Source organism: Thunnus albacares, chromosome 10 (assembly GCF_914725855.1).
Source record: "Thunnus albacares chromosome 10, fThuAlb1.1, whole genome shotgun sequence".
Lineage (NCBI taxonomy): Eukaryota > Metazoa > Chordata > Actinopteri > Scombriformes > Scombridae > Thunnus > Thunnus albacares.
The window spans coordinates 29,924,630-29,948,861 of record NC_058115.1 but is presented as its reverse complement, the minus strand read 5'-3'; the positions used below and the strand labels follow the sequence as shown (position 1 = coordinate 29,948,861).

Sequence of the window (24,232 nt, the reverse complement as noted above, 5' to 3'; positions counted from 1 at the left end):
TTAAATTATAACCTCTCCGTAAGAAATGACTCATGACAACACTTAAAGGATCAGCAGCTTCTACACGTCATAGTCCTAGAAAGTCCCGTTACACTACTGAAGTCTCACTATTATCTGCATCCTGACGCACGACTGCACATAAAAAAGGTTTACTTTGTGATAGTAGTGCGATGTTTACTTTTCTTTCACTGTTTGCGCTCACTTAACACTTGTGAAAGTCAGACTTATGTCACTACAGATGAAGTGATCTTGCATCAATGTCACAAGAATAAATACTTGTGCATTTACTGTAGTTGTGAAGTAAATGTGATTTAACTTCAAGGCAGATGATTAAATGATTCAATATAAGTTCTCATACACAGCTGTGCAGTTGTGAAGTGTTATTGTTTCTCTGCCTGTTTGTGATTATGTAATGGTTGTCTCTAGAGGCTCTAGTTATGTAACTAGAGCTGAAATAATGAGTCAATTAATAGATAAGTAATTTCACAAAATTTATCAACAACAAATCAGAAAATCAATTAATCGTTTGTGATTCATCAGGCAGGAGATATTTATTTTCTGTTCTTCTCAAATGTAAAGATCTGCTGCTTCCGTTTGAAGATAAATGTGAATTAAATATCTTTCGGTCGATGAAAACAAGTCATGTGAAGACGTCATCCTGAGTTCTGGGAAACGGTGAAGGACTTATTACACATTAATTACAGATTAATGGATGATGAAGATAATCACTGGCTGCAGCCCTCTATAGATACAGAACAAACACTGATTAAACTTTGACTATTGAATAAAAGCTAATAAGAACAAGTCTTAAAATAACTGTTGCAACTTTATATGAGATGAATATAAATAAAGATACATTTTTGAACATCTTGTTTGTATCCTTGTATTAACTTTATACTGATACATTACAATTTGTTTTACTTGTGCTTTTAGTTTTATTTTAAACATTTTAAATTGTGTTTGTTTGCAACTTAAACTATTTTTAGATTTTTTCTTCTTTATTTTTATTACTTGCATTCAACCGCTCCCGTGGTAAAGAGGTTTTATTGTGATTTTTGTCATTTTCATCCTTTCTTAATCCTCCTCTCACAGATTTATCTTTTCCCTCCTCCGAAAGGTTCAGAGGTTTAGCAACATATGGTGACCCAGAGTTTGGGATAACTGAGATTTACGACACCGAAAAAAAAGGGAGTAAACTGAGGTTTTAGCTCTTTATAAACCACATAATTATATTCTAAAAGTTAAATCAAACAAACACACACCTAGACGGATTAATCTAAAGACACGAAAGCTTTTTTTACATCCCAAAACAAATGTGTCAAGAGCTTCAGGGTGAGACATCTGCTGCCCACAAACCAACACCAAAACTAAAGCAAACTCTCCACAAACCTGACAATAACAACATGTGAGTGTGAGACTGACAGAGTATCATTAAAAAAAAAAAAACATTTACATGAGATCAAGCTGCTATCATTACCTTGTGCAGAATCCCTGATTCAGCTGCGGTGCACCTCGATCTGCCTTGTTGTGCTCTGTCCCAACTGAAGCAGAAATCTGCTGCAGAGGAGACGCTGCTGCATGGAAAACACACACACACACACACACACACACACACACACACTCCGGTGTAACTTTCTCCAGTGACTCACACACAGCAGGCTGCTGCTGGGCCTCATGTGGCAGGAGTGTGTGAGTGTATATATTCACGAGTGTGTGTATGAGTGTGTGAGGGAAGAAGGGGGGATGGGAGTGGAAAGGAGGGTGGGCCGGCGGTTTGTAGAGGAAAAAGGGGGGGAGGGGGGGTGGGGGGAAGAGAGGCCGGCCCCACACACACACACACACACACACACTCATGCTGCTGAATAAGCTGATTGACTGCAGCAGCTGGTGGGAAGAGGAAGTGGCACTCACCCAGGCAGAAGCCGATTGGCTGACAAGTCTTCACAGTGGGATGAAGGACCAATCGGACGACACCTTGAGAGGCTTCATGGAACACTTAACGGACCAATGAAGACACGGCATTGAAGTGATTGAAGTTTTCCTCTCACAGGAAACAAAAGCACTGCGGGACGTCCCATCCTCTTCCAATTGCCAAAGGGATTGTCTGGATTTTCTGCTGGAAGGTAACAACAAAGACTTAAAGCTCATTTCAACCGGAAATAAAAGATTTATGCCAGTTGTGTGTAAAGTTTATTTCAAACTGTTAAAGGAAGTGTGTACACACTGAGCACCAACAAATTGGTACAAAGGTATTCAAATGAAAGTTAAGAGCATAAATAACAACATAAAGTGAATGCATTTACTTTCATTCAATATTAAAGGGTGAGTTCGCTCAATTATCCCCTAAAAGTATCCGACCATGCAAATAGATCTGATTTTTATGGTGTTATTTTGAGACATGTGTCCCAAAACAACAAAAGAGATATTTCCTTTGTGGTGCTAAAAGCATTAAAAAAAAAATCACTAGACTAACCCTAACTACAGCTGTACTAAAGCACTGCTAATGCTAACATCAGCATGCTAACATGCCTCCAATGACAATGCTAACATGTTCATTTTTATCATGTTAAGAATCTTAGTTTTGCTATTTAGCACTAAACACAAAGTGTAGGTGAGGCTGATGGGAATGTCATTAATTTTGCAGATATTTGGTCAAAAAACAAAATATTTTTTTTTAAGAGATTTTGACCTGATGATGGTGCTACATGGAAAGCTAAGGGATCACCAAAGTTATACTATTTCATCCTGAGGGGGATCATGGATGTCTGTATGCAATGCCATGTCAATCTGTCCAATATTTATTGAAATATTACACTTAAAAACCAAAATGTCAACCTCAGGGTGATGCTAGAGGAAAAGTCACATAATCACAGAAGTCATCAGGATTCATGCTCTATGAACCATGGACATCTGCACATAATTTAGTGCCAACCCATCTGTTAGATGTTGAGATATTTCTTTCCTCTGGGCACCGTGAATATTACCATGAGAATTTCACGGCAGCAGGCCGACATCTCCAACCAGCTGCTAGCGTGACTATAAACACACTAGTGGATATCAAAAAACGAAACGATGGCTTGATGCCACCGAGGGTTCATCTCCTTTCTGTGTACACTTATCATACACAGCTTCTCTTTTGTAAGATACTATATAAATAAAGATTACTTTAATAATTTACTTTAATAATTTGATATTATCACATACAAAAAGCAGAGAGACTTATTGGTTTAAAAAGGTGTAAGGCTGATATTTCTGGCTTGCTCCTATTTGATTGTTGAATATCATCATGGTAGCACTACAGAATATCCACTGACAAGTTGGAAAGCAGGTCCAAAGAAAGTTTAATCTTCAAGAGACAGTAAGAGGATCTTATTGTTTCATTCAGCTTCGGTGGTTTCCTCTGGTATGGCCCCGTCATACCATCACAAGATCAACCTGTCATCTCTCACAATAAACCTTCCCTCAAAGCAGGAAATCTGTTGTTTGATATCGTTCAGACAGGAAATGCAGCTGCAAATCCAAGAACAGGTTTGAGGTTTTAATGTTGACAGAACAGACAGGATGCCATCATCATCATCATCATCATCACGTCTTTCAGTTTTACCGTTGTCATCTTCCTTTAGGCTTTAGATGTTTTATTACTGGAAGAGCTGGTTAGTGTCAAAACTGGACGAGCAAACTCTCCATCAATCCAGGATAACAACTGACAAAACAGTGTTGATTCAAACCACAACATCTCTAATCCAGGGTCTGGATGTCACTGAGGACCTGCACGATTCTGACAGATATAATTCAGAGTATTTTCATTATTGATTCATCTGTCAATCTTCTCAATTATTCTATTTTCCTATACAGTTTTCTTTACCTTCAGACCATAGACTGTAAAAAAAATATGAATGTAGCCACCGTGACATCACCTACTGGTTTCTGAGGAGCGGTTTTGAAGCTAAAGGTCACCATCGCCATCTTGGCATCTTGGTTAGACTCCACCTAACTCCTGGCTAATCCGAAACGGGCAAAGAGGTGGAGCTGAGGCCGGCCGAATGAAGCCTGGTTGCTGAAACAAGCGAACTAGCAGCTAGCGCCCTGTCACTCAAAACGGCAATGTTTTATGCACATAATTATGCACAACTTCACGGCTTAATAAAAATTAAATGCATTCACCTTCCGTACAGTTGTCATGAAAGGGAAAATTAGCTACAGAGACCAAAACCATTTTTTGTACCAGGCTGTAAACATGTTTATTTCTACTGTAAATTTGGGCATTTTAACATGGGGGTCTGGGGGGGATTGACTCACTTTTGGAGCCTAAAATGGCCATTCGAGGAACTGCAGTTTTTGGCACTTCCGCATTGGCTTAATTTTTCAGTCCCATAGGTTGCCGCTTACTTCAGACGATTCAACAGAACATTTGTTCACCATTTCTGTCTTTAAAATAATAGTAAATGGTAATAAAACAGAAAAAAAAACACAGACTTAAATGGCCATCTCAGCATGTGCCTATAAACCCTGAGAACATGACGTGAGCACGAACCCGACCCGAGACAATGAAGTACTTCATTGCAGTCAGACATGGTGAGTGTGGAATGAGGGAGGCAGGAAGGTAGCGGCTAATCTGGGTTCATCAGATTGGTATGACAGTGAGGAATGCTGCAGGACGGGATTCTTTTACCAGCTGACTTGTGTTGATCATGATGACGGCTTAGGGTGTGTTGTTGCACGAAAATAAGGTTTCTGCAACGTGGCTTTCATCAGGCATTTGTCCAACACTCACATGAGAAACATATGGGACAGCAAAGATCAAAACATCTTCTGGAGAACCAAAACCTTTATTTCCAAGAAGAAAAACATTCCTTGAGAGCAGTCGGAGAGGCAAACCACAGTCCAGACAGCAAAAAACCTCTGAATGCTTTATGCTTTTTGTCAGTGACAATGGAGGACAAAGTTTAATTTCTATCTGTATGCGGATATAAATCAAAGGATAGGTTCACAATTTTTCAGGTGTGTCTTAAAACAACAATCAGGTGTCCATATGAACAGTGAAAGAGGTTTTCCTCACTGTAATCATTCCTCCTGTTCATACTGGCTGTTAAAAGACCCCATTTAAATGTGCTTTCAATGTAAGTGATGAAGTCCACACAGTTATTTTGAGCAAAAAATGCATTTAAAGGTTTGTCTGAAGCTTATATGAGGCTTCAGCGAGTGGACATTTGCCACATTTACAGTCTTTTTAGCATCAAATTCCCTCTTTGTGTTTCCCTGTCGAGTTGCGGTGGAAGTATAGTAACAAAAACCGATTGTAATGTTGAAAGATACCTACTTGATTTGACTTATTTGGACGGCTGAATTGTCATGATTCATGTGTCTCCCTACCTGTTACGATTCCCCAGTCGCTCTCTCTCTCTCTCTCTCCCTGTGTGTTTGTGTGAGTGAAGGTTTATTCCAGAAAGCAGGTTTAACAAGCTCTGAGCTTAACCCTGAACTCTGAGTTGATGAACCGTGACATGAAAAACTCTTGAGTTTTTAGTTCCAGAGCAGCTGATCAGAGTCGGTTCAATCAGCTCTGAGTTATGTTCACTCTGAGTTAAGCGTGTGTATGGTGAATGAAAAAAGTCATCATTAACGGAGCTCTGATATTACAATTCACAATGGCAACAAGTATATAAAAGACAGAGCCTCCGTTTTAATCCGATGGAGGTAAAGATATTAATGCTTTAATGTTTAGACGTCTATTTGGATTTTTGACGGTTTTTCAGTGACTTTATTTGAACTATTTCAACAATGCAATGAAAACTATGATAGGAATGTTGCATAAGTGCAACCAATCAGATCATGAGTGATAAAGATCATTATTCATTGATCTTATCTGTCTAAACATTACACATTATGTGCAATAAACATTTCAGTGCAGGATTGTTTTAACAACCTCTGGTCAATGTCCACAGATGTCAGTGTTATAAAAAACTTCCGCTCGCAAAAACGAGGATATGCACAGATTTTATTCTGAGCTGAGGATGAATTCAGGCTGTTTAATATTTGGATGTGAGGGCAGAACTGACTGACTACCACATATAGTCAAATATAGTCCTTGAGTAACAAACTAATAACCAGGATGTTGATTCTGACATACAGTAAACCTTTGCAAATGAATGCACTTCAATAAGCGCTTTGATACAGACTGAATGAATGAGGAAATGAAACAGCATATCTGGTTCTGTACAAGGGAGGAGACAGAGAGAAACTCAGAGTTTGTTGGAGAAAACCTGCCAGCAGGTTTGCTTCACAGAGTCAGTTACCATGGCAACTGACCCTGAGTTTTACCTCTTTTTCTGGAAGTGAAAACACAGAGTTTCCCTCATCTCAGGGTGAACAAACTCAGAGTTTTCACTAAACCTGATTACAGGAATATACATCTCAGGTCTGCTGAAGTCAGAGCAGAGCATCACCAGCTACAACCTGTTCCATAATCAAGACCTCCACTTATACTCAGCCTTGCCAGATCGAAGCCTCTGCACCATCCCGTCTGCTCTGGCTCCAATCCTTGTCTCGTCTCGTCAGCCCTCCTTCCCTGCCCTCGATCCCCATTCCACAGATCCTGCTCCCGACCTGCTTACCTCTGTCCCAACCTCCTTTTGCTGCAGCCTAGTTCCCAGCTACCAACCCGAGCTTCCCCTGGCCTGCATCCCATCCTCCCCCCTCCTTGTAATAAATACTTTGTCCTACCGTGTCTCCTCACCTCTGTGTGCCTGCATTCGGGTTCTCCTGCACTGCCCCCCCATGTAACATGAAGCTTCATATTAGCTTCAGATAATCTTTTAAATACATTTACGCAAGGAAGGAAGCTTGTGGATTTTTTGCCCCCAACACTTTATGCATTATGGAGGGTTCTTCTAATAGCCAGTATGAACAGGAGGAATGATTATAACAGGAAAAAACTATTTCAACTACTGTTTTAAGACAGACTTGAAAAACTGTGAACCTGTCCTTTAAGAATACCCTATCCTTGTAGGTCAAGAAATGATTATTGAATCTGTCAACATGTTTCTGAAATATCCTGCTCACTACAGACGGACAAACAGCACCAGAAACACTGGTGTCCTTGAGGTAATAAGAAAAGGATGATCAGAAGCAACACAAGGGTTCCTTGTTGTTAGACGGACAGATTTCGTTCATGTCTGTTAGTTGCGGTCTACGTTTGTCGAGCCAGTGCTGGCACTTGAGAGCAAAACACTGATTCAAAGTTTTTAAAAAAGATCTTGGAAGTTTTGATTCATGATTTTGTGTCCGTGGAACACATGCAAACAAATATAATCTGTGATTTAGACAAGATGGCAAGATGGGTGCATTTTCCCATAAATGATTTGTACAAATCTTGTTCAAGTGTCACATGTCAAGTGGTTCTTGGAAGGAAAGTTTGTGAGTGAGAAGACAGTAGGTGACTGATGTTATGACTGGAGCGGGAAGGTGACTCCAGAAATAGAAACTAAAGGTGGAGTCAGAGGTGGGTGGAGTGATGACTTTACTCGAAGGCTAAATGTAGAACTATGTTTCTTGTAATTGCAGGGTTGGACCAGTTTCTGACTCTGTGTGTCGAGTCTTCACATAAAGGAAGCTTGACTTTGTTGGTATGTTATTACATGGTATCAAGCATGTTCATAATTGTTGTAATCTACCACAGACCGATTCAAATTACAGCTGCTACAGAACATGCTCTTCTTTAACGCTGGAGTCCTGACGTAAATAACTCATCATTTGCTGAACTTGAAGTTGCAAGCCTGCCGTCAACCCGTGCTGACGTGCCGTTGCTGCGGTGACAAACGGCTGAGAAAAGGTGACAAAGCTTAAAATGAGAACAGTGACGATCGCATCCTGTCTGCTCCGTCAGCATTAAACATCTTCCCCTCTCAGGTTGCTGCAGCGTTAGTCAGAGCAAGAGAGGAATTATTTTAGGATGACTGTGAGTGACAGAGGATTAAGGGTGTCATCACGACTTCACTTTGTTTTCTTTGGTCTGAACAATAGTGAGGAAAGTTCATGCTGCCTCATTTGACTTGTTCCACACTCAAAAGCTGCCTGTTTACTGGACAGAAGTTTGGTGCACTGACTTAAATGAAGACATAATGACAAGTTATCAGACAGTTCTGTATCCATAATGTACAGGTTAGATGCATCATACAGCTAAAAGCGGTGCATTGGTGCACTTTTGGTCTGTTTTTCATGACTTCTACTTAAAGGAAATCCATTTAAGACTGTTACTAACTTTGTGGCAACAGTTTGGGGAAGTCTCTTTCCTGTTTCAACTTGACAATGCATCTGTATACAGAGGTCAATAACTGTTATTCCACTTTTGTGTGTGAGAACTTGACTGGCCCGCACAGAGCCCTGACCTCTACCACATACAATACCTCTGTGGTGAACCAGTAAGCCGGCCACATCTTTCTCTCACTAAGGGAGAAACTGAAAGTAAGAAGTTATGTGTACATCCACCAAGATTCCTACAGTGATGATAAACTGATCATAAATGATAATATTACCTGTATGCGTTAGGTTTCTTCTCTCGGTGTAGTTCCACTCAGGACATCTGTTGCAGCAGGAGGAGGAAACATTGTGGCAAGCTCGGCTTCCTAATCACTGGAGAAGTGAAATAAACCAACTCAGACAGACTAAACAACATTTTTCACAAGTATACAGTGTGTTTATCTCTGTCCGCTTCAAACAACCACCGACTATCCCTCAGGAATCTTTACAGGCGGCTTTCCTGTCTGTCCCATTTTACATCTGACAAGAAAATGGTTTAAGGACAGTCACCATAGTTGCCTCATACATTATACATGACTAGAGCTGCAACTGACGTTTATGTTCCTTATCGGTTAATCTGTTGATTATTTTCTCAAGTAATCAAATAGTTGTTTCCTTTATAAAATGTCAGGAAGTGATGAAACACGTTTATCACCGTCTCCTAAAGCTCAAAATGCAACCTTAAATATCCTGTTTTGTCTTGTTAGTCCACAACCCAAAAATACTCCGTTTTCTTTCATAGATGACCAGAAAACATTCACATTTAAGAAGCTTAAAAATCTTAAAAAGATGACAAAACAACGAACTGATTATCAAAATCAGACGATCGACTAATCAACTAATCATTGCGTCTCTACTGGAGTTACCTGTTAAAGGTTAACATTTGCAAATATATTTAAAAATATGTTCACGTCAAAGTATAATCACCAATTAATATTACATAATCAAGATTGTATGTGAGAAATTTTTGTGAAATATGTGCTAAATAATATTAGCTCCAAGCGCAACAGGTGGACATATTAAAGGAATGCCATTTAACCCTCAAGCTACTGATGTAATTAAAATATATAATTCTCCAAAAATCTTCTAATTATCCATCATAAAATAGATGATTAGTTTGTCACAGTCTCTGCTGTAATTAACACTTTACCTGACAGCATAATATCATCTTCTGGGGATAATTAGCTATAAAAATGACACCAGCCAAAACAGCATCTGCCTCATTATGAATGAGAGGAGATAGAGACAGAAACAAACACTGATTTTTAAAATGTATTTACGCATTTTCTTCACTTAAAGCTCCATCAGTCGGTAGAAATGACCGCTGAGGGTTTTTAACAGAGTCTCGTTAGCAAACTGCCGCAGAGCGGGATAAACAAAAAGCCCAAACCCTCGTTTGGTTTAAGGTTGGTGAATAATGCGTCTGTCTGCTGTCGTGTGTTTGGATAAAGACACACAGAATGACAGAGAAATGTAATGAAATGTTTACCTCGCCGTTACCGTCCTCTCATCGCGTATTAAATCCCGCTGAGATGTCTTAAGTGGGCTCTGTGTTTCTGATGCTGAACTCTCGTTCACCTGTTGTCAGTCAGCAGCCTGTAAATCTCGCGACAACAACAAACCACCATGACGTCCGGTCTCTACCGTACAAAATAAAAGCTTTAAAAAAGCAACAACGTCCGTTTTGTTTTCAGAGTAAAATCCGATTGAAAGGTATATTACGTAGACTAATACAAAAGGAATCCCTCTCTATCATTACTTATGACCCACACCCACTAGAAGTGTGTGGCTGTATGTATCTGCAGAGACTTGCCCTCTGCCTGTATTTTCTTATTTTCTTATTATTTTGCTGTGTTTGGACGCTTCTGGGTGTCAACCTTTGGGCAGTGGGTGTGTAGCCTCCAGTCAATAACGCACAGGGTATGAGGTCAGGACTTGGGTAGTGACCAGGTTACAATATTGTCTCCGTCTTTCTCCTCTGCTCTGCTCTCTGTCTCTGTGTCATGGATGTATGAAGAGCTGCAGGTCTGTGTGTCTACTTGACTGAGGGCAGAGTTGAGCTACACACATGCAGAGCAGAGAGGCCACAGCAGACAGGATGAAGCTCCGCATTCACACAATATCCGGCAATGCGGCACCCACCTGCAGGGTTGTGTGGAGGTGTGAACGTGTTTATTTGTGCTTCAGAACGTCACCACCATGAAACAATCAGAAAATAACGTTTTATTTCTCTGATCCACGGCTTTGCTCTCACTTGAGAGGAGGGGCCAACTGACAAATCCTGCATAGTATAACTTTAACAAAACACCTGTAGAAAAAAAAAAGATTAATATAAACATGAAGCTAGTCATTTGTATATAATATGATAAGACTGGAACTATGAAGTGAGTTTTCAGAGGTATATAATATATGTACAGATGAACATGTAAAGCACTTTGTAACTTCTTTAAAAGTGCTATTAAGTGCTATTATTATTAATAATATACATATATAGATACATATAGATATAGATAGATAGATAGATAGATAGATAGATAGATAGATAGATAGATAGATAGATAGATAGATAGATAGAATTTTTTAATGTGGTTTTGGGGGCTTTTGTAAGTTATTTCGGGGTACAATTAGCTAGAATAGTAACATAATTCAATATTTTTCATATCTAAACATCATAATAAAGCTATAGCTGTCTGGGACCCTTTTAATTGGGGCCCCAGGCAGTGACATACCTTGATTACTGGTAAAGTCCTCCCCTGATCCAGACAGTAACATTACTGCTAAGTAAAAGAAAGAAAATAGGTAATGTTAGGTTTTCTTTCTGGAACATTTTATTTCTTCTATATGAAATTTACCAAAAATTATTACCAGTTCAATTAAAAAGATAATATTTATTATCTAAATATTTATTATCTAAAATAATTTGCTGTGTGTTGACTCCACGCCTGCAGGGGGCGACACCGCCGTTACCGTCGCGTACCTGAGTCAGAGGTCACAGCGCCACATGCATGTTGTTGTGTTGTTGATGCTGGATACTTAACAGATTTTATTACTTCAAGCTGTTTCTCCTCGGTAGGTTTTTATAAGTTTCACATCAGTTATATTCTGTTTGGTTTGTTGAATTCTTGTCGCTTAATATCATGTCGTTCCTTATAGTTTAAAGGTAAGCTAATATACCTAGTTCCATTTTCGGACACGCTGTAACTTAACTCTCCTCATTGCTAAAACCATCAGTTTCCATAAAACTGTTAACAAACTATTTACACTGTCAAAGTATTGTAAAGCTACGATGTTATGTTGTATTATAATTTGTGTCTGACTTTCGGTGGATTGATTTTTGTCTCTGATTCTTGTGAGGAGCACTGAGACGAGGCTCAGTGAAGTGGTTAACGGTTCAATGTAACGTTAACGGCTCAAGAAATCATAAAATTGTCTATGTAACTGTTAATTCTAATTATATTGGTTAACTTGGTTATAAGTCGTTAACTAACCTCATAAAGGCGTTGTCATCTAAATTGTTAAAAGAACAGTGTCGGGCAGGGTTGTGTCCGATAATGGACTACTGTAACTCAGCACCTGTATTAGCACCAACGTGATGAAACATGCAGTATTTTCCGAGTCCAGTGATGTTTTGTAACTGTTCAGCCTGATAGTCATGGTACTGAGATTATAATCGAAGCCAACACTTGTTGGTTTACTCGATAAATTGTTAAAATTATCTGTTAACTTTATTTAATTTCTTTGGAAGGTTTTGCATGTCAGACATTAAGTCCAAAATCCTCCACAACAGGGCAAGGCCAAAGTCCACTGTCCAGTTATTTTTGACTGAATACCTTAATATTGCAGATAATATAATAGTTAAGGAATGGCTGTCGGTGCTTTTTGAAAATATTTCACTCAAGGAAAAAGATGACTAAGCATTTGCTGTCAGTGAAGTTCATTTACAGTGAAATGTAATTTTCATCCAAGAAAATACAACATTGAAGCCATTTCACCATGTTACAGTCACCAGTTTCTGATAAATCACCAGATCTATCTGTCAGTGGTTTGTTGAAATGTTTTACTTTTTGCTGTTGCAGGTCATTTGCAGTCTTTGGGACCAGACTGAGGCGCGGTGTGTTTTCCCTCAGTCCTGAGGTGCAATGAGGAACCTAAAGCTGCTGAAGAGCCTGAGGAGCTCGGAGCTGCAGGGTCCGGGCTCCCCGCAGTGTTTCTCCGTACGGGGCGACACTAGTTCGCTGCTAGTTGCCTCTCAGTACTCCATCACAGAGTTCGACCCTCGGACTGGGCAGGTAAGCTGACTGTTTCTCAGCCTCAGGAGGCGATGGAGTTTATTTGAACAGCCAGCCCATTTTACACCAGCTCATTTTAGCTTTCTGATGTTAAAGTTTAGAATTTAAATGTGTAAAAAGAATAGTTAGACACTAGATGTGGAGGTGAAAGTCTGCTCACTCCGTATCGACTCTCTGTTGTGTTCTGCAGGTGGTGAGCGAGGCCTCGCTGACAGCGGATGGTTTCCTCCCGGAGGACGGCTCTGGTTTGGTGGTTGGACTGCAGGACTTGGCAGAACTTGAGTCAGCGTGTTTAGCCACAGCCAGCGGTGATGTCGTCCTCTTCAACCTCAACACCTGCCAGGTCGGTAGCACAGAAAAGTCAGAAAGTAAACACATTTTCTCTTGTTGTCACTTCCTCTAAGGGCTGTTTGAAAGTTGGTTTAGGGTTACAAAGGTTGGGATCAGGGGCAGAGGAAGGTTCAGGTTCCTCACTAAATGTGTTTGGTTCTGTTTCACAGTTAGAGTGTGTCGGCAGTGTTGACAGCGGTTTGACCTCGATGAGCTGGAGTCCTGATGAAGAACTCGTCGTTCTCACCACTGGTCAGTATCTTATACAACTGTCAAAAGCACGTTATTCATAAAAATGTTAAATCGCTGTTTAAACTGCTGTCTCTCAGTTGTAGTGACAGATTATCTCTAAGTTTAGTCTTGTCTTATTAGTGGGATCAAGACCAGCACCTACTCAGTCCAGTTTTATAAACATTTAGAAAGTTGTTACCTTTAAAGATGGAGGAGAAGCTGGTCTTCACAGTGAGCTGGGTGATTATAAAGCAGAGGTAGTCGTTGGTAGTGGAGATATTTTAAGGTAGCACCACATCTTTTGGAAACCGTCAAAGATGAACAAGTTTCCGTGTCTTATGTAACATTACGATGGTCAAACACATTCTTGCTCTCTAACATATAACCTGACTGATGGATAAATGTTTCTCTTCTCATTTCTAACAAAACATTAAACAGTGTTACAAATGAATAAATCTTAATAATCTGTGCTTGCAGGTCAGGAAACGGTCATCATGATGACCAAAGACTTTGAGCCGATCACTGAGGTTGGAATCCACCAGGACGACTTTGGTGAAGGTACCAAATGACTCTGTTCAGATTAACGGTTCCCAACCTAAGGTTCAAGACCTATAGAGGGTCACAAGATGATTCATGGATTCTAGAAATATCTGTGTTATGGTTGAATGATAATATTTGTATAAAACTTGTCATCTATCTTGTGCGTATTGCAGGAAAGTTCATCACGGTGGGTTGGGGGAAGAAGGAGACTCAGTTCCACGGTTCAGAGGGGAAACAGGCAGCACAGAGGAAGAACCAGGTCAGTGTTCTTCAAAGTATCAAAACGTCTAAAAGGTTTATGAAATATTTGTCTTATATGAAAACATCCTAAATGTACCCACAGGAGGTTCAGCCGGCTGCAGTCTGGGACGATCGCAGGCCCCGGGTGACGTGGCGGGGTGATGGTCAGCTGTTTGCCGTCAGCGCCGTCTGTCCTCAGACTGGAGCCAGGAAGGTCCGGGTCTGGAACAGAGAGGGTGTTTTGCAGGCCACCAGTGAGCCTGTCAACGGCCTGGAGCAGGCGCTCTGCTGGAAGTACGAGAGCTCTTAAAGCAATTTTCTTTTTGTTATCTTCAGTTTCTGCTCTTTTTTACTTGAAAAAAAATTGTATGAATGTTGGAGAGACTCTGGTTTCTTTCATGAATAAATAATCAGTCACATTAAAAATAAGCAGCGTTAGCAGTTTGCTGTATGCTGGACGCTCTGGGCTGACTCTGTTGAGTGTGTATAAGAAATGTGAATCCGTGTTAAACCTCGTCCTGGTGTTTCAGACCATCGGGCAGCCTGATAGCGAGCACTCAGCGTCATCCTAACAAACACAGCGTGGTGTTCATGGAGAAGAACGGACTGCTGCATGGAGACTTCACTCTGCCCTTCAGCAAAGACCAAGCAAAGGCATGTTCAGCTAAATCTGAAGCACAGAAGACATACTGAACAAAACAAAATACTTCTGATTATCACTATGTCAGCATGGCAGTGATCAATCATGCAGTTTATGTTATCAGATTATTTGATTGATGTGTGTGTTTCAGGTGAAGGAGCTGCTGTGGAACAATGACTCCACTGTGTTAGCTGTTTGGTTGGAGGATATGACTGCTGGGGAGGATGGACAGGTCAACACTTACAGTAAGTTAAGCCGAAGTTTAGCTGCAGAGCATAGAAACATTGATTGATGTCTGCCACAGTGTCTTTTTTTAAATTATATTACGACTAGGAGTGACATGTAAAGTATAAAAGTAAGAAGGATTGTACAGGATACATGGGGGTTTAAATGAATTATGCTGACACCAACTATGATCTAATTCAGATTAAGCTAACCGGATAATTTGCATGATAAATTATCCAAAATATTGTCTTGCATTTCATGTAAATGTAGTGAATGTGAGATGCAAAATTCAGGCAACAGAAAGTGTTAAATTCCAGAAACATGGTTATGAGAGACGTTTTCTGGAATAAATAAAATGTTTATCGAGGTCAGGTTTGTGTTCCTGTTTGTGCTGAATTCACTTTAAACTTGTCTGCTTCTGTCTGCAGTCCAGCTGTGGTCGGTGGGGAACTACCACTGGTATCTGAAGCAGAGCCTGGAGTTCGGCAGAGACCCTCAGAAGGCTCCGGTCTGCGTCTGCTGGGATCCTGAGCGCCCCCTACGGCTCCACGTGGTGACCCGCAGCTGGACCAGCGTCAGCTACGACTGGGGCTGGACGACGGACAGGAGCCCCGGGCTGGATGCTGCCGACAACGCCAACGTGGCTGTGATTGATGGAGGTGTGAGGACCAATGAGACGAGAGGGAGAAGCAACTGAGGGACGATTCTGCCGTGACGGGCTTCGTTAATATTTGTCTTAACTCCCCCTCAGAAAAAATCCTGGTGACGACCTTCAGGCAGTGCGTGGTTCCTCCTCCCATGTGTTCGTTCGAGCTCCAGTTGACCTCACCGGTCAACCAGGTGACCTTCCTCTGCAAACCTCAGCGCACCAATCAGCTGTCAGCATTCACCGCTGATGGAAACATCTCAGTCTACGGCCAAGGTGGGTTATACATTGCTTTGTATAATAATGCAGTCATTAGAATGAATGCAGTTAAATTAGTTGAATGATGAGTTCAAACCCAACATTTTTTGTTTATTTTAGCTCATTTGTCCATGTCAAATAATCTTATTTAGTGGGTTTTGGCCAGTTTGGGTCCAAAGTTTGGCTTTTATTGTATGTTTTTTATTTTGTCTTCTTGTGTCTTTCCGTTCATCATGACATTTAGCTTTTATCTTTGGCATTTGTCAGCTTAAAAAACAAAGTGTGCCTGCTTGTAGTCAGTATAAATCATTTTCTGATCCTCTTTATTTCACCCACAAACCTTTCTGTGTTGTTCCAGGTTCAGGAGAACAGCCTGAGAAAACAGCAGATGGATTCAGGACTGTGTCTAGTCCCCTGGTCCTCCAGAAAACCCTCAGGTAACAACAACAACCTGCAGTGCTGCTGTTTCTGGCTGATACACACTTGGCTGTCTGATTCCTGCAGTATTACAGCTGATTCACTCTGTGAAATTCACCTAATTAATCGCTGTCATGGCAGCTTTAATAAATAGCATTGTGTTGAATGTCACTGCAAATAACCGTCGTCTCGTGAAGGTAGACTCACTGGCATTCAGCTCACGGGTAATGATGCTAGAAGTCGTTTTAATGTCAATTATTTTTTCATTGTTTACTTTGTTTCTCTCCCGCTGCCTCTCTTCCTCCTGCAGAGTCGCGGTTCTCCAGGAGGAGCCTCTGGCCCTGCGGCAGCTGCTGTGGCTGGACGACGAGCTGTTTGTGGGCGTGAGTTCCGGTCTGCTGCCGACCTCCTCCACGCTGCTGCTGCTCCGCCCCGCTCAGGACGCCACTGACACCCTCTCTGTCAGGTCAGCGGCATATGTGTTCTGACAAATCTTATGATTTAACTGAATCATTCAGCATCCGTGTTTGAAATCAGGACTCAGCTGTTTGTTTTTACGCCTCAGGTCTGAGGTAGAAGTGGCCGGTGTTGTGGTCAGTATGGTTCACTGCTCCCAGACCGGCACTGTGGCGCTACAGCTGGAGGACGGACAGATAAGGAAACTGCTCTATGGTCAGTTAGCAACACTCTTCTTCTGCTGCTGAATTAAGTGTTTGAATGCTAATATTAATAGATTTTGTAGCAGGTATGTGCTTTGATGGCTTTTCCACCATTTTTTTCCCAGTTTTATTTTTCTGAACGCATGTTGATCCAGCTGCTTTTATAGCTGAGGAGAAAGTCACTATATATGCATGTAAAATGCATCAGTTTACCTTGTTTTGTTTTTTTTCTGTGTAGACGGTCCTGAGCCGTCAGTAGAGGATTGGCGTGACTTCAGCGGATGCACCATCAACTTTCCTGTTCCTTGCGTTCAGACGGCCCTCTGCAGAATCAGCGGAGAGGTAGAAACACATCACCTGCATACTAGAGACTTATTAAAACAATGAATTCAGAAAGTAAAAGCACTATCTGCAAGGGACACCTGGTGATAATGACTGATCTCTAATAAATGTGCCATGACTCTCATTATAAGTGAATCATTGTGTGCAGGCTTGAATGTGTCTTTTGTCTACAGGAGTATCTGCTCGGTCTGACGGACAGATCCCACCTGTATGCTGGAGACACAGAGGTATGCTGTCAACTGTATCCAGTGAAAAGCAGCAATCTGCTTTTGTAAAATGTTGATGTAATTTGACGTAATAACATAACTTTGTGGTCTGAGTTTGGACAGATCAGCAAATATTCATCTTTACCATGTTCCTATTTGTTTATATCTGCTTCTCACTCAGCTCGCCTCTAATGTTTCCTCCTTCGCTGTTTGCAACGACTTCCTCATCATCACCACACACTCCCACACCTGCCGCTGCCTCCAACTGAGCACGCTCAGCGTCAAAGGTATGGACACGTACATTAACAAACCCCAGAGTGGGAATCAGTCCCTGTCACAAAACAGATGCATGCAATGAGTAGTGAGGATGGTGTCGCAGCTGAGTTGTATGACCTTTGACCCCGCAGCTCTACAGGCAGCTTTGGCCTCAGACGGAGGTGAGAACGACGAGACGCTGCGGCGGGTGGAGAGAGGATCCAGGATCGTCACTGTGGTGCCGCAAGACACCAGAGTGATTCTGCAGGTCAGCTTAACACACTTCCAGTATAAAAACCACGACAGCACAACAAATGTGATCGTCTATTACTGCGTGTACATAAAATGAATAGACCAAGATTTATTTTGGTGTGTGTATGTCCAGATGCCGCGTGGGAACTTGGAGACCGTACATCATCGAGCGCTGGTGCTGGCTCAGCTCAGGAAGTGGTTGGATTGGTGAGTTTGATATTTTTCCATCATATCACCTGCTTATTTTTAACAACATATGTTGAGAGTCACATAATTATCAAATGTAGCCAAAATCTTGGTGACAAACAGTCCTACAGGCCAACACTGACCTTATCTACATCAAACTGATGTACTGAAGCATAATCTTTGTAACATTGAGACTGCAAGCTGAGAGAGAGCAAAAGTGGGGAAAATGCACCATACTCTTTGGAGTAAATTAAACTTTACTTGTTGTTTGTTTTTTTTCAGTTTGAGATTCAAAGAAGCTTTTGACTGCATGAGGAAGCTGAGGATCAACCTGAACCTTATTTATGACCACAACCCAAAGGTACGAACAAGGTTTAACATGTAGCGCAAGTATCTTATTTTCTTGTCAGAAGTAATAATTATGGTAATCATCATTTTGCAGACTGGATTTCTGTCAAGCTGCTGTCTGTGATCTTTACCAGTGCATATATAAATAAAAAGTAAAACCAAACCATATCATGTGCTGTTTGGGATCTGTCTCCTCCTGCAGATTTTCCTGGAGAACATAGTGACCTTCATCACACAACTCAACTCCATCAACCACATCAACCTCTTCCTCACTGAGCTCAAGTAAGAGTCGTAGTTGTTTATCACACAATAAAACCAAAAACGACTCTTGTTTAACTGGTATTTTACTTGTTAAGACTATAAATGTTTGTCCTTTGGTACTCAGGGAGGAGGATACGACCAGCACCATGTACCCTCGTCCTGAGAGCAGCCCGGTCCAGCCCCAGCCTGCCACTGGGCAGAAGAAGGTGGACGTGGTGTGTGATGCTTTACGGAGCGCCATGGAATCCATGGATCCAAACAAGTCAGTGATACTGTGTTTTATTCTTTAAACATATTCTGACATGTTATTTTTGGCTTGAAAACAGATGACACAGATACAAAACAGATGAATTAGCATTAACTGTATATATGAATATTAATATAACAGTAGATAGTGCAGTAATATGATTTAAAAGCATCATCATATTGTCTGTCCAGGTTCTGTCTGTCTATACTGACGACTCATGTGAAGAAGACGGTTCCTGAACTTGAGATCGCTCTGCAGAAAGTCCATGAACTTCGAGGTGAGAACATCTGAAACACGCTGATGACCTGCAGACCTGCAGCCATTCACTCAGCTATGATAACACACACACAGAGCAGCAGATATTGTGAGTAGAAGTGAGCTTTCTCTTTGTATATTATACTGTGTGTTTGTATTTATCCAGAGAACCCTCCTGAAGTTCCCAACGCTGTGAGTGCCGAAGAGGCGCTGAAGTACCTCCTCTTTCTCGTCAACGTCAACGACCTGTACGAACACTCTCTGGGAACGTACGACTTCGACCTCGTGCTCATGGTGGCTGAGAAATCCCAGAAGGTACGAGACAGCGGAGGAAGAGGGGGAAACATCTTCACTTCACGCAACGTCATCACAAAGTGCTTTAAAGCAAAGATAAAAAGAGAAATCCTCATGATCAGTTATCCTAATGAGGTCGTTACTGAACCCAGTTAATGGTTTAAAGTGGACACAAGTTGACATCCAGCTATTTCTTTTCACAAACCACCTGTAATATTTATAACCTCCATATCCTGCTAGAAGCTTTAATGGCAAAACATTTTGTCCTCATTAATATTCAGACTTATGCACCAAAGCACCACAGATGGAGCCAAAATGAAACAAGATGCATTTAAGTTACCAAATATATCAAAAACTTCCTTATTAATATGTTAACGTTCACAGAAAGATTCTGTTAAATCAAATTAAATAATAAGCTCTGACGGGAGAAAAGAAATAAGTTTTTGTTGTGTGTTAGTTTTCAGTTTTTGGCTTACATCTTTACTGATCTTATTGGGGGATTTTGTTCTGTGTCTGCGGGAAACACAAACAAGCCATTAAAGTACACTGAGATGATATCAAATTAATAAGCATTAACATGTAATTTGTTCAAATTAACAGCAAATCATATTTTTTTACAAGGATTTCTAAAACACTCCAGGAAGCCAAATATTCAAAAACACCAACGTCTTCTTTTAATCACTCTGATGATTAAGCCGTGATTTGTGGATGAATTAGACAGCATGTTATCTCTTTATGTCTGTTAATTATTGTCCACGATCTCTGCAGGACCCCAAAGAGTACCTTCCCTTTTTAAACATGCTGAAGAGCCTGGAGCCGAACTACCAACGCTACACCATCGACAAACACCTGAAACGCTACAGGAAGGCCCTGCTTCACCTCAGCAAGTGCGGTCAGTCGAAATATCTCTGACAGCTCGACACTGTTTGTCTGGAAGATCTTCCAGTTGCAGGACTCGGCTGTTTTCCAAACATAATAATCATTCCTCATACAGCTTTGTGTCAAAAATCTGATCTTTCTCTCGATCCTTTCACAAAACAGATGTGAAGTGAAGACAAAATAAGTAGTAAATGAGATTATTGTGCTTTTCAGAGTCTTCAAAACACAACCTGATCTCTTGTGTTTTTATATCCAGGACAGGAACATTTCCCCGAGGCTGTGCAGCTGGTGAAGGAGCAGAAACTCTACAGTGAAGCTCTACGACTGTACGCGGCAGACAAAGCTCACTACAAGGTACAGACACAAACACAGCTGCGTCCGCTCAACCCAAAGTTACTTCTTAGAAGTCGCTCGTGATTACAGAACATCGTCACCTGACTTTGACCTCCTATACTTTCCCACCTTCGACCTCTAGGCTCTGAGCTGCGCCTATGCCGAGCACCTGGTGGAGCAGCAACAGGCAGAGCAGGCCGGCCTGTTGCTATGGCGATGCGGCGAGCCAGCCAGCGCCCTGCAGGCGTTCGCCAGCAGCTCCAGTTGGAGAAACGCCATCTGTGTCGCTCAGCAAATGCCGCTGCCGCCAGACCAGTTAGCTCTGCTGGCCAGAGACCTGGCAGGTAACCATGACAACAGGTAGTCAGACAGAGACAGACACAGGTCAGACAGACAGATAGCGGTGAGCCTGTTAGACACGGGATTACTTTCCCTTTAAAACCTATAATTGACTGTTTCCCTCTCTTGTAGAGAAGCTGACTGAACAGCGGCGGTTCTCAGAAGCTGCTCTGCTGTTGGATCAGTACGCCAAAGTAAGTTTTCACTGTTTGTCACCTGAGTAAAACCAAACAGATAAATGTCAAAACAGACATTTCGAGGGTTTGATTTCAGTTAAAATAATCCACAAACAGACCACAGAGAAAATTCTGTGCATTAACTGTATTGAATTTATTGACGCACACATTTGTTTGTATAATAAAACATCTGCAGCAGCCTGTGGAAGCTGAAGGTCTGAATGTTTCTATCTTCAACAGGACTGCGAGGAGGCCATCTTGGCTCTGATCACTGGTGCAGTCTGGGAGGAGGCGCTCCGATTGGTCAGTAAATTAAATGACCATCCTTTTTTTTTTTTTTTTTGCTTTTATTTTATTTTGGTGCTGTTACCAATTTGTAGAATGTGATAAAGCGTTTAACATAAAAATGAAGCACATTTCAAAACGTGTAACAAAACATACTTCAACTAGAGCACCGTCTTCTATGTTCTTCTTTATGATTTACATGAAGCTCATATGAGATTTTCTTTGTCTGCTTCAGATTTACATGCACAACAGGCAGGACATCACTGAAACCAACCTGAAACCTGCTCTGTTGGACGGTGAGGACAGTTCACACTCACTCTTCTTCAGCTATTTATTCTTATTTGAGATTAAATGAGGATTCAAACAAACAGAAACTTTTGTCTTGTGATAACGTCTTGTGATGTCGTCTTTCGTCAGCCGTCAGCGCTCAGACCGTCTTCCTGGAGACTCAGGTCGTGACGTTCACACGACACAGAACCCGGCTGGCTGTGGTCCGAGAGCAGAAAGAGAAGGCCAGACTGAACATGCTGGGTGAGAAGAAGTCAGAATAAACAGGACATGTAGCATCTGATCCAGTATATTTGATTGTATGTCAACTCTTGATCTTTTTATGGATTCAAGAACTCAAATGTTTTATTTGTCACACCCACAAGCAATATGGGTAGTGAAATTTAGTGTTGCATAGTCAATTAAGGCTCTACTAAAAGGGTAGAGAAGGAGAAAGACTAAAATAAAAAATATATATATGTAGAAATGTACATGTCACAATTTTAAAGCAAACTATACCAGAAGATATGTACAGAGGGTGATGTGATAGACAAGAGGAGAGAAGCTGTTTCTTTGTCTCTCTGTGTTGGACTCGTGGCTACAGAGACATTTGTCAGAGTGCAGAAGCTACAATAGTCTGTTGCCGAGGCGATGAGCATCGTAATCCTACTAGACCTGGATCTGCACCTGCTGGTTAAGTCCTGCAGAGAGAGAACTTCACTCAGCTGACAAATCATTCAGATCAGTCTCTGTAGGGCTCTACAGTCCTGAGCAGTTAGGATGCTTTCACAGCACCGAGTAGAAGAGCTTTATTGTTATTTTTATTATCTTTAGTATTTAATTTTAGTATCAAATCACATTTTCTCCAAAATATGGTATATTACAATCCTCCGTTAGTAACTTGCAGTTTGTTTTAAGAGACCAGTGTTTACAGCTTTATACCTGCTAAAGAGTATAAAGATTATGTTTATATTCTTTACTTAAAATCACCATGACAACCTGCATTTACTGTAAATCTGTCTTTTCCATCAGATGAGGACGGTCCAGACTGTCCTGACGCTGAGCTTTACTCTGAAGCCAGCAGTGTGATGACCGGCTCCAAATACTCCCAGAGTAACTCCCGCATCTCCTCGTAAGACAAACACACTCACAACATAAACACATAAATTGTTTTTATATTTTTGCTGCCAGGACTGCAGTTTCAGCACAAATATGGAATAATAATAATGCAAACAGGCCAATCAGTCTCTATCCCATGTTGCATATAACATAATTTATCCTGATTTAATTTAATACTGGTTTGATGTGAACGCTCGGTCTGCAGGAGATCATCGAAGAACCGGCGGAAGGCCGAGAGGAAGAAGCTGAGTCTGAAGGAAGGAAGTCCGATGGAGGACAGAGCTCTGATGTACGCTCTGAGTGAGATCATCACCACTGTGGACAAGATGAGAGGTACGTACACAGTTCATCAAAGTAATGTACACTATGGAGACTGCAGTAAAAAGACAGGAAGCAGCCAGGGATGATGGGAAATGTGGTCTTATTTTGGAGAAACGGCATTCACACAATCTGAGCTATTTGAACTATTTTTATTTCCTTCTCAGAGCAGATTTCTGTAGCTCACAGCGATAATGCCTCACTTTTTTTCTCGACCTCTCTCTTACAGAGGAAGTTCACAACCTGCTGAAGGCCCTCGTGCTCTTCCAGTTTGACAGACAGGCTGAGAAGCTTCAGCTGGCGTATGAAGAGGCTCTGCAGATGATGGAGGCAGCCGTTCCTGAGGTTTGGCCGGAAGGCCTGCAAAACAACCAAACCCCGGTAACTATGATGTCATATTTAATAATATACTCACAGTAATCTGCTATTTCACATGTTTTTATCTAATGCTCAATTTTTTTTTGTTTAACCGTCGTCTGGTTCCTCTTCAGCTCACTGGGCCAAATTCAACTGCAAACAGCATCATGGCTTCTTTCCAGCAGCAGCAGCAGCAGCAGCAGCAGCAGAAACCTGTAGCTCCACAACAAGGTTAGCAGGCTGTGTGGTGTTAAAATATGTTTATATTTCATTATGTTGACCTGTTTGCTCACTGTTTGAATCAATGCATGACTGATCTTTGCCACATGTGAGCAAACACATGTAACAGTCAGTAGGAAATTCATTTTCAGGAGTTTTTTCTTTTTCCACTATCGTCTCATCATTTGTTTCTTCCTAGATGCTGAGGTCCCGACGGCACCAAAGATGAGAAACGGTGTGAAGTGGAAGCTCACTGTTCTTAAGTAAATTAGTTTTGTTTTAATGTTTTTTTTAAACTGTAAAGTAAAATGGTAATTATGTATTAATAAAGATCCACGTATTAATAAAGTCACACATCTTCTCTGGACATTTTATTTTTTAATTCTCTGGAGTTTAGAAACAAAACAACATGATGTTACATGAAGGTATTTCCAGCATCAAGGCAGAAAATGTTTCTTTCAGTGATCTAAAACGATCAATACAGTCTCAGGTATCAGTCAATAATTAATGAGTAAAGTCTT

General features: G+C 41.1%; 2 protein-coding genes across 6 annotated transcripts in view; one reads left to right on the top strand and one right to left on the bottom strand.

Moving 5' to 3' along the window:
- Positions 1–9,895, bottom strand: part of arhgef37 (Rho guanine nucleotide exchange factor (GEF) 37) — a 31,494-nt gene extending 21,599 nt beyond the window's left edge. Inside the window, exons 1-4 of one of the 3 annotated variants that reach the window (XM_044363699.1) lie at positions 9,788–9,895; positions 8,535–8,624; positions 1,912–2,116; positions 1,478–1,574 (exon numbers count right to left, since the gene is read on the bottom strand). The gene's annotated coding sequence lies outside the window, so the exon portion shown is untranslated. The remainder of the gene's footprint in view (positions 1–1,477; positions 1,575–1,911; positions 2,117–8,534; positions 8,625–9,787) is intronic. The other 2 variants (XM_044363701.1, XM_044363700.1) reach the window with 2 other exon arrangements.
- A 1,359-nt stretch (positions 9,896–11,254) lies between these two features.
- On the top strand, positions 11,255–23,999 carry elp1 (elongator acetyltransferase complex subunit 1). Of its 3 annotated transcripts, none has more exons than XM_044363387.1 (36): positions 11,255–11,367; positions 12,386–12,587; positions 12,778–12,930; positions 13,088–13,169; positions 13,626–13,706; positions 13,862–13,947; positions 14,032–14,222; positions 14,459–14,582; positions 14,720–14,813; positions 15,222–15,452; positions 15,545–15,715; positions 16,056–16,134; positions 16,425–16,580; positions 16,680–16,786; positions 17,012–17,115; positions 17,289–17,342; positions 17,503–17,608; positions 17,729–17,844; positions 17,962–18,035; positions 18,297–18,375; positions 18,565–18,644; positions 18,748–18,885; positions 19,062–19,147; positions 19,292–19,440; positions 20,188–20,311; positions 20,555–20,652; positions 20,774–20,975; positions 21,103–21,164; positions 21,387–21,449; positions 21,667–21,727; positions 21,849–21,962; positions 22,731–22,830; positions 23,023–23,150; positions 23,365–23,516; positions 23,627–23,723; positions 23,911–23,999. In XM_044363387.1, exons 2-36 carry the CDS (start codon positions 12,438–12,440, stop codon positions 23,976–23,978), a joined length of 3,960 nt encoding a protein of 1,319 aa, XP_044219322.1. In that variant the 5' UTR covers positions 11,255–11,367; positions 12,386–12,437; the 3' UTR covers positions 23,979–23,999. The 3 variants fall into 3 exon arrangements, with proteins under 3 accessions (XP_044219322.1, XP_044219321.1, XP_044219320.1); XM_044363386.1 differs by having other exon boundaries at positions 12,375–12,587; positions 17,962–18,032; positions 18,294–18,375; XM_044363385.1 differs by having other exon boundaries at positions 12,375–12,587.
- The last annotated feature ends 233 nt before the right edge of the window (positions 24,000–24,232 follow it).

Excerpts from the sequence above, each read along its gene's own strand:
- elp1 (XM_044363387.1), top strand. The coding sequence starts at position 12,438 with ATGAGGAACCTAAAGCTGCTGAAGAGCCTGAGGAGCTCGGAGCTGCAG. Across the intron at positions 17,343-17,502 it reads TGTATGCTGGAGACACAGAG|CTCGCCTCTAATGTTTCCTC; the intron begins GTATGCTGTCAA and ends CTTCTCACTCAG. Across the intron at positions 21,728-21,848 it reads GAAACCTGCTCTGTTGGACG|CCGTCAGCGCTCAGACCGTC; the intron begins GTGAGGACAGTT and ends GTCTTTCGTCAG.